Below are 9,652 nucleotides of genomic sequence, written 5' to 3'. Positions count from 1 at the left end.
CGCCAACACTAGCGACGAACACCCATGTAGGGGAGATGACTATGTTTCACAGGGGCCACTTGTTGACAGGCGCGCCTGTCCAACGTCCCGAACCCCTAAGGGGGGTGAACATGCGCCTCTTTCCAAAAGCCGTAGCCGTATCCAACCCTAGCCCACTCCATTAGGTAGGGCCCAGGGCAACACACTAATACACATCTCATCTGTCCTTACAGCAACCACCTTCAGCCCGCCACAAGGCACGACGAGCCACACGCTCCCTAGGTTTACGCCAACACCGACGCCAGCCAAAAGTATGGACGGACAGGACCATCCGCCGACTCCCGCCCCGGCGCAACAGGACACCACGTGGATGTACTGCGCGGTTGACGAGCTCCTACAGGCGCTCCAGGGCGCCGGACCAAGCCAGCCGCGTCCCGGCGGCATTCTCGCCGGCCCCTTTCGACCACGGGCTCTACCCGTCGACGTCACCATCGACGCCGACAACATAGAGGAGGCGAACTTCGGCAACCACGCCGGGCCCCGTCGGCCCTCTACCGAGAGGATGCCACCATTGGCGCCTCTGCACACCAGCCCCAGCGGGCCACGAGCACTCTCTCTGGAAGTCGCCCACCACCGTGGCGATGACGAGGAGGGGGTGAACACGGATGACCACGCCGCACGGCCATCATCTTCGAGGGGAGTGCCACCCCTGGTACCCCTGCTCGCCGGCCTCATTGGGCCCCGACGGGCCCCTCTGGAAGTCGTCCCCCGCGACGATGACGAGGAGGAGGCCCACCAGCACGACGACGCTGGACCCCACCCAGCACCCTTAAGGGGCATGCCGCTTCAGGCACCCCTGCGCGCCGGCCACATAGGGCCGCAGCCACCCTCTCCGGAAGTTGCCTTTCCTAACGGCAATGACGAGGAGGAGGTGCCACCAGACCACCGCTTCGGACCCCTGCGGGTCAACCTCACGCCGCCCCAACGACGCGAAGCTCCATCCGGAGACCCCACACCCGCCGTCGACGCCGAAGACGCCTGGAACCAGGCCGTCTCCCTGTCGGACGATTGGGTCAACTTCGACCGCCTGGTAGAGGACACACTGGGCGACCTCTTCAACAGCCCACCGCACGCGGAGCCGCCGGCAACAGGCGCTCTCGGCCCTCTAGGCGCAAGGTACGACCCCGTCTCCGACGACGAGAGCCGTGACAACCGCACACCTCGGCGCTACGACCCAACCGCCGATGGTGACGACGATAGCGACGCGACCGTCCTGTACGACCCCACCGCGGAGGACAGTCGCGACATCCGGAGGAGACGCACCACACCGCCTCACCCCAGCACCCGCCGGACTCCGTCATACATGGGCGAAGTGGAAGCCGCCCTGATCGAGTGCTTCGGGGAAATACCGGAGGGCCTCTTCGATTGGGGGGACACCGGCAACAACACAGCGTCAACCATCTCGGCCGACGAGGACGAGGCCAGCCGGGATGGCAGCCCGTCAGACGCCTCGCGACCATCATCCACCGGACCCGCCGATGACGGGTCGGCATCGACAATCTCGGCCGACGAGGACGAGACTAGCCAGGACAGTGGCTGGTCCAACGCCCCGCGATCGCCGCCCCCATGCTGGACTCCACCCAGCACCACGCACGCTGGACCTTCGCCGCTACAAAGCTGGGCTCCAGCCACTACCAGTCGCAGCCGACCTCCTTCGCCCTCGTACGAGGAGATATTTGGCCCGGGTCTTTACGCCGGTCCTCACACCACCCGATGCGCCGCGGTGACCCCCAGCCGCGACCCTCGACCACGCCTGCCCACAATTGCGGAGCTGGCCGCACAGGAGGCGCGCCGGAGGGCGGAGGATCTGAGCGAGGAGCTCGGCATCCCGCAGATGGCCCAGTCACCAGCCGACAACACACCAGCGGCCGACAAACCACGACCAGCCGACAATCCACCACCAGCGACGCCACGCCGCCGAGCACGACGTCGGAGAGCGCCCTGGGCGGACAGTCCGTTGTAACGACCCTCTTTTGGGGTGCTCGGCCTAGCTCGCCGGAGTCGGGGTTCGTACAGAAAATTTGTAGTGTCCGAGTCCCTCGTGTCCCAATAATCAGTAAATAGGCAAGAGGAGAGAGGTAATTTTAATACAAGCTTTATTGATCAAGATATATAGTGAAACCTGTGGAAAGAATACAGTGTGGTTGCTGCTGTGGGGATGTCTTTTTGATACCCTGGTTGCGGGTAGATCCGTGTCCCGGTCTTCGATGGTGCTCAGCCGGCTGGCTGACGATGATACCCGGTGGTGGGTGATGCGACGCTGCGACTAGGGTCCAGTGGGTCGACTTGTGGTTACCCTGCTCGGGCGATGCGACTGCTGATCGTCGGCGTGGCGATACCCTGTATCGGTGATGCGATCGTCGGTGATCGGCTTGTGAGTACCCTGTTCGGGTGATGCGACTGTCTCGTGGTCGGCTTGTGAATACCCTGTTCGGGCGATGCGACTGTATCGTAGTCGGCTTGTAAATACCCTGTTCGGGCGATGCGACTGTATCGTAGTCGGCTTGTAAATACCCTGTTCGGGCGACGCGACTGTCTCGTGGTCGGCTTGTGAATACCCTGTTCGGGCGATGCGACTGTATCGTAGTCGGCTTGTAAATACCCTGTTCGGGCGATGCGACTGTATCGTAGTCGGCGTGTAAATACCCTGTTCGGGCGATGCAACTGTATCGTAGTCGGCTTGTAAATACCCTGTTCGGGCGACGCGACTAGGGTGCGTGACCGTTGCGGCTGGCCGCTGTCGTGGTCACGGTAGGTGGGTCCGGGTGACGTCACTCGAGGTGAGCGATCGTTGTGCCTAAGCTCGCACCGTCCCTAACGCCTTTCTGCTACCCTGTAGCTATCAAGATCCGCCGGCAAGGGCCAGATCTTCTCCCCTCCTATGCTTGCTTGGCGAATGTGGCGAACCTCATTCGACGCCCTCCCCTATTCCTGATCTGCCATCCAAGGGCCAGGTCAGAACCCCAAGTCTATACTACCTGTACGGCGAGGTCATACGGACCGCGCTCGATACCCTGTTTCCGCGAGATCTGCCATGCAAGGGCCCGACCTCGTCCCACGGCTGACTATCTGTGCGAAGTCCGCCAACTAGGGCCAAACTCCGCTCCTCCCAGCTACTTCGTTAGATCCGCCTGCAGGGGGCCAGATCTAGACCTAACGCTACCTTCACCTTTCCTACCTTCTTTTCTATTAAGGTCCGCCGCCAGGGCCAAACCTTATTCTACTGCTAAAGCTAGGATTAGTACTACTTGTTAACTCACCAGTTGACTGCTCGGCTGCTCTGCAAAAGTGAAGTTGCACTGGCCGGTGCGTCGCTTTATATAGCCGGTCGACAGCTGTTCTCCCCCGATCGATAATCGATAATTCCCCGATATCCGATAGGCAGGGCGTTGCCAGATCGATCGTATCCATTCGATTATCGTCAGCTGTTCAGGGCTGGACGCGCTATTCCTTGGCCGGCGTTGCCACTACTATTCTTAATCTTATTTGAAAGCTTAATTCTACTTATGGATTATATTTGTTGTTGCGACGTGGGTCGTCGCACTCCCCCCTCCTTTGCCAGTTTAAATTTTCGAGGTGGTTCTGATGACTTCTCCTGCCAATCTAGCTGGGTTGACCCGTTATTGAATTTGACCATTGTGCTAGTGTTCCTGTGTGAGTGTATTTGTGTTATTAGGTTCGGTGTTGTCGAGTGCTATTCCCTGTTCTCCTAAGTATTTCTTCATGTTATTTACATATGCTCTTTGTGTCTTGCCCGACCCTACCTCTTTTACTACCGCTATTACTGGTGACTCTAGTTTTATGACCCTGAATGGACCCTCAAACTTCGGTGCGAGCTTGGCTGAAAACTTGTCGTAAGCTTTTGACAGTGGGTGTTGTCGAACCCACACCATGTCCCCCTTTTTCGGCTTCCATTCGCGTTTCCTCAGGTTATATGTTCTGGCTTGGTCCTGCGCTGCTCTTTCCATGTTCTTTCTTGCTAGCTCACATGTTTCCTTGATTCGTGCTATTCTTTCTTCCATGGTCTCCTCGTTTATCGCTGAGCCTTTTGTCGCTTCATCGAACAGACTTCCCGCCAGCCTCGGTTCTCTCCCGTATGTGAGGTATGCCGGGCTGTATCCAGTTGACTCCGACCGGCTGCTGTTAAATGCTAGTGTCAGCTCCGGTAGTACATCGTCCCATCGGTCGTGCCTTTCTCCCGCGAACTGTGCGATCATGGTTTTTATTGTTCGGTTCGCACGTTCTGTCGGGTTTTCTTGCGGTGTATATGGAGCTGTGAATTGCTGGTGTACTCCCCACTTTGACATCTGCATTCTGAATTTGTGGCTTGTGAACTGCACTCCGTTATCTGAGATTAACACCTTTGGAGCCCCGGTGCGTGCCAGTATTTTCTCTCGGAACGTTTTGAGGACTGCGTCTGTGGTCGCTTTCCGTATTGCTGTCAGCTCTACCCATTTTGAGAACTTGTCAATGAATACTAGTAGCATATTGTTGCCGTGACTTGATCTAGGTAATGGGCCCACGAAATCGACGCATAGTGTTTCGCCCGGTGCCTCCGCTATCCGTGTGAGCATTCTTCCGGACGCCTGCTGTTGTGACACCTTGTACTGTTGACATGTCGTGCATCGGTCGATATAATTCTTGACTTCCCGATGCATTCCTGGCCAGTAGTATCGCGTAGCAATCCTGTGCTTGGTCCTCCTTACTCCCAGGTGTCCTGCCGTTGCTGTTTTGTGGTTTTCTTCCAATACTCTCGCTCGTTGGTGTTTGCCCACGCAGAGTTTCCAAGGTTGTATGTCTTCGTCTGCTGCCCATGACGGTAGGTGCCTATATAACCTGTTGTTTTCGACACAGTAGTCTGGCCACCGACTTGGATTCTTCTCAATGTCTATTAGTTTTTCTCTAATCCATTTGTCCTCCGCTATCTCGGCACTTTGGGCCTCTTCGGTAGGTTGTCTTGACAGTGTATCGGCTACTACATTGAGTTTACCCTTCCGATATCGTACCTCGAACGAGTATGGTTGTAATGCCAGTGCCCATCTCGCCCCCCGTCCTGACGGACTCTCTATGGAGTTCAGCCACTTTAATGCCAGGTGATCCGTTATTACCACGAAGTGGTATCCTTCCAGGTACATCCTCATCTTGTGTATACCCCAGTGTATCGCGAGGCATTCTTTTTCTGTTGCTGAGTAGTTCATTTCTTCTTTCCTCAGTTTGCGGCTCGCATATGAGATGACGTGTTCTCCGTCGTCGTCTTCTTGTGTGAGTACTGCCCCTAAGCCGCAGTTGCTTGCATCTGTTTGCAGTATGAATGTCTTTGTGAAATCTGGGCATGCGAGTACGGGTGCTTCTGTCAGTGCCTTTTTAAGTTCTTCTGTTGCTCTCCCGTGTTCTTCTGTCCACTCGAACTTCGCGTTCTTCTTTATCAACTCAAACAACGGCTTTGCGATTTCTGTGAATCTGGGCACGAATCTTCTGTACCATGAGGCGACTCCCAGGAAGCTGTGGACTTGCTTTGTCGTTGTCGGCTCGGGCAGATCCTTGATTGCGGCTATTTTGTCGGGGTCTATGTGTATCCCCCTCGCGCTTACTACGTGTCCTAGGTACTTCAACTTGTCCTGGAAGAACTGGCATTTTTCCGGGTTGATTCGTAAGTTCGCTTTCCGTAGCCTTGCCAGTACCTCATGGAGCTTCTCCAGGTGTTCTCTCTTTGTTCTGCCGATTACTACAATGTCGTCGAGGTAGGCGAACGCGAATGGTTCCATCTCCGGGCCTATCACTGAATCCAGTGCCCTTTGGAACGTTGCTGGTGCGGTGTGCAGACCGAATGGCATGACCTTCCATTGGAATAATCCTCGTCCAGGTACTGTAAATGCCGTGTACTGTTTGCTGTTCTCTTCCATGGGTATTTGCCACTAGCCGTTCTTTAAGTCCAGTGTGCTGATGTACTTTGCTTCTCTCAGTTGGTTAAGGATGCGGTCCATCCGTGGTACCGGGTATGCATCTCGTTCCGAGTGCGTGTTCAACTGCCGGTAGTCAATACATAGCCTCCACTGGTTGTTCTTTTTTTTAACGAGCACTACTGGTGAGCTATAGGCTGAGTGCGAGGGTTCGATCAGGTCTTGTTGTAGGAGTTCCTCAACTAGGTCGTGAATTATCTTCTGCATTGCCGGGTTTTTCGGATAGTACCTTTGCTTAAGTGGTCTGTCGTGTTTCATGTATATCTTGTGATTTGCAATGTGACTTGTCCCGTGGATTTCACCCATCAGCTTAAGCTGCCTTTTTAGGAATTCCTCGACTTCTGTCTCTGTCGGTTCTGCTGCCGCTATTCCTACTTTCTGGTGTTTCTGCCGTTTTCCAGTCTGTGGCTTGAGCTGAGTGGTTAATCCTCCGCACCGCAGTGTCGTATCACACTGTGCCAAGAAGTCTACCCCTAGTAGTATACCTCCGATAACGTCGTCCAGAATTAGTAGCGTTATTTCTGCTTTGCTTTCCCCTAGTTCGATCTTTAGACGTAGTTCTTCTGTGGCCGTCGTTGTAGTTCCATCCGCTAGATTTATTACCTCGTCTGTTGGTTGGACTTCGCCATACTGTCGGAGTTTGTCCGCTAGTTTTTCGCTTATGAAACTTCTCGTTGCGCCTGTGTCGACTATTCCTTCGACCTGCACGCCTGCCACCTTGACTTGGGCGATGATCTTCCGGCCGTCAAACCTGATCATCGTCTCTGGTGGTATGTCTGGGTTGGCACTGGGTGTCCCACCTGTCTCCCAGCGCCTCTTTCGTTTCCCTCGTATCTTCTGCAGCAGTCGATTGTTCTTGTGTTGTCCCTTCCACATATCCAGCAGAACAGTCTCGCCGGGTTGTTACACCGATGCGCCATATGCCCTGGTTGTTTGCATCGTCGGCACAGGTTGTTTACGTTGGGTATTCCTGCCGTTCTTGCTTGTGTCTGCTGTGGGTATTGTGTTCCTAAGGCTTCGAATTCCTCCGTTAGTCTTAGGTAGTCCTGTAGCGACTGTACTTCACTACGTTTGGCATATCTCTTGAATTCCACGGTGCTGTTCCTATATGTCCATTCTAGTTCCCGTACGTAGTCTTTTGCGGGTTCCTGTGCGTACTGCTGACGTCTCGTTATCCGCTCCATTGCTCGTTCCCTATAGTCCGCCGGTACGTAATTCCGCGTAACCTGTGCCTTGAACGTTGCCCAATCGTGAATCTTCTCTGGGTTTGTCCGCCACCAGTCTAGGGCTGCACCTTTCAGTATTACTACCGCTGCTGCTGTAATGTTTTCTAGCCCTATATCGTAGGCCGCTGCCATCTCTTCCAACCGTGTTATGAACTCTAACGCGTCTCCTGACCCGTCGAATGTTTCGCCCCATCCTCGGATGGTATTTATGGCTGACGCGCGTTCCGATTGGCCGTTCCTTTTGTGTTCTGGCTTTGTCGAGCCTTCTTGAGTCCTTTCGGAGCTTGCTTCGTCCAAGTCTCTTTCTGTGTCCGCGTTGTTTGTTGGTTTCTTTTCTTTTTCCGCCTGTAGCATTGCTGTGATTACTTCCCAGTTTACCTCCACTACGGGGCTTTGTCTGTTCTTTGCATGTCGCTGGCTTAATTCTCTCAGCCTGTTGACTCTTCCCTCGTCGTGGTCTCCGTTTTTTATGAAGTCTGATAGCTGGCGTCGTAGGTCTTCCACTATCAGCTCTGGTTCCATTCCAAACTCCCTATGTATTCTTCCAGCTGGGTCTTGTTTAGACTTGTTACCCATCCGCGGGTTAACTTCTCTGTTGCCATGGTTTTTTACTTTGTTATTAAGGACTACGAGGTTTTCAGGACGTTGGGCGCCACTGTAACGACCCTCTTTTGGGGTGCTCGGCCTAGCTCGCCGGAGTCGGGGTTCGTACAGAAAATTTGTAGTGTCCGAGTCCCTCGTGTCCCAATAATCAGTAAATAGGCAAGAGGAGAGAGGTAATTTTAATACAAGCTTTATTGATCAAGATATATAGTGAAACCTGTGGAAAGAATACAGTGTGGTTGCTGCTGTGGGGATGTCTTTTTGATACCCTGGTTGCGGGTAGATCCGTGTCCCGGTCTTCGATGGTGCTCAGCCGGCTGGCTGACGATGATACCCGGTGGTGGGTGATGCGACGCTGCGACTAGGGTCCAGTGGGTCGACTTGTGGTTACCCTGCTCGGGCGATGCGACTGCTGATCGTCGGCGTGGCGATACCCTGTATCGGTGATGCGATCGTCGGTGATCGGCTTGTGAGTACCCTGTTCGGGTGATGCGACTGTCTCGTGGTCGGCTTGTGAATACCCTGTTCGGGCGATGCGACTGTATCGTAGTCGGCTTGTAAATTGAAATATGTTGATCCTGATCGTTCCGAAAATGTATAAGACTTTTATTTGAGTTTTCAGTTTATATTTTATTTATTGGTTTGGTTGGTAGGAGCAGCTAAGGTGCCGCTCCAACTCTCAAAAGGTTTCTGATTCTTACAATATTCCTTAAGTTATAATTTAAACTAAGTCTCGTAGCAGCGCTGCTCGCAGGCGGCGGCAGAGAGACGGCTGCGTATATATATTCTTATATATAAAGGAAAGTACTTATGTACCCTGGTTATGCATTCTCAAGTGGAAGCGCGAGGGGGGTATGCGTGTGCAGTCCGTTCGCTATGAATATGCCGACGCTAGCACTTTCTGTGTGCGGGCTAAACCATAACGATCGGTTCATATTTCGGCCACTTATGGTTTATGACCGAGACATTGAAATATGTAAACACTGCAACAAAGTATTACAGTGCGCACTCTTTAAGTACTCTGGGTACAGTGCGTATTCAATATGTGTGCATACTACATCTCCCTCCTTTTGAAAAATAACGTAACATAGTGAAGTTATTTTATACTAAGGTTTATAATTAATACACTTTTAATTGTTTTTGCTATTTTTTTTTTTTTTTTTTTTTGTGTTTTTAGTTTTGTTTGATTTTGTTTTTTTTTTTTTTTGTGTATTGTGTAAGTGTATTAATGTGTAGGTATGGGTGTGTATTTATGAATATGTATGGGTGTGTATTTATGCATATGTATGGGTGTGTATTTATGCATATGTATGGCCATACTAAATGTGAATTATGAAATAAAGATTTTTAACCTATCCTTATGAACTGTTTGTGTCTTATGTTTATCATTGGCTATGACTATATTATCCCTATCACCTATTTCCGTTACAACGTAAGGACCGGTGTATTTAACATCTAACTTATGACCTGTTTCGTTTTTTAACAATACTTGGTCGCCTACTGATATATCTATATCATTTACCCTATGGTCGTATAGTAATTTATTCCTATTCTTATTTGCTTCTAACATAACTCTAGCTCTTTTATAAGCTAGTTCCAATCTATACTTAGATTCCTTAGCATAGTCGTCTATATTATAAAGTGGTTCTATGCTATCTATGCTATTGAAGTGTTTCGGTAAATTACTTGTTTTACCGAACACTAACTCATATGGACAATATGTATGTGCCATAGAGGGGGTCGTGTTGAAACAAAAGACAAAATATTGAAGCCATACGTCCCAATCAGTTTTATCAACCGATATGTAGGATCGTATATACTCAT

At 51.9% G+C, this 9,652-nt stretch overlaps 1 protein-coding gene across 1 annotated transcript; it reads left to right on the top strand.

The window, feature by feature from the left end:
* Positions 1-292: 292 nt before the first annotated feature.
* On the top strand, positions 293-2,002 carry LOC108085966 (uncharacterized). The gene has a single exon (XM_017182767.2). The coding sequence runs from the start codon at positions 293-295 to the stop codon at positions 2,000-2,002; it is 1,710 nt and encodes a 569-aa protein (XP_017038256.2).
* Positions 2,003-9,652: the final 7,650 nt, after the last annotated feature.

This window comes from Drosophila kikkawai, chromosome 2R, assembly GCF_030179895.1.
Source record: "Drosophila kikkawai strain 14028-0561.14 chromosome 2R, DkikHiC1v2, whole genome shotgun sequence".
Classification (NCBI taxonomy): Eukaryota; Metazoa; Arthropoda; class Insecta; order Diptera; family Drosophilidae; genus Drosophila; species Drosophila kikkawai.
Note: the sequence above shows the minus strand (reverse complement) of the source record. Positions and strands in the feature narration are given on the sequence as shown.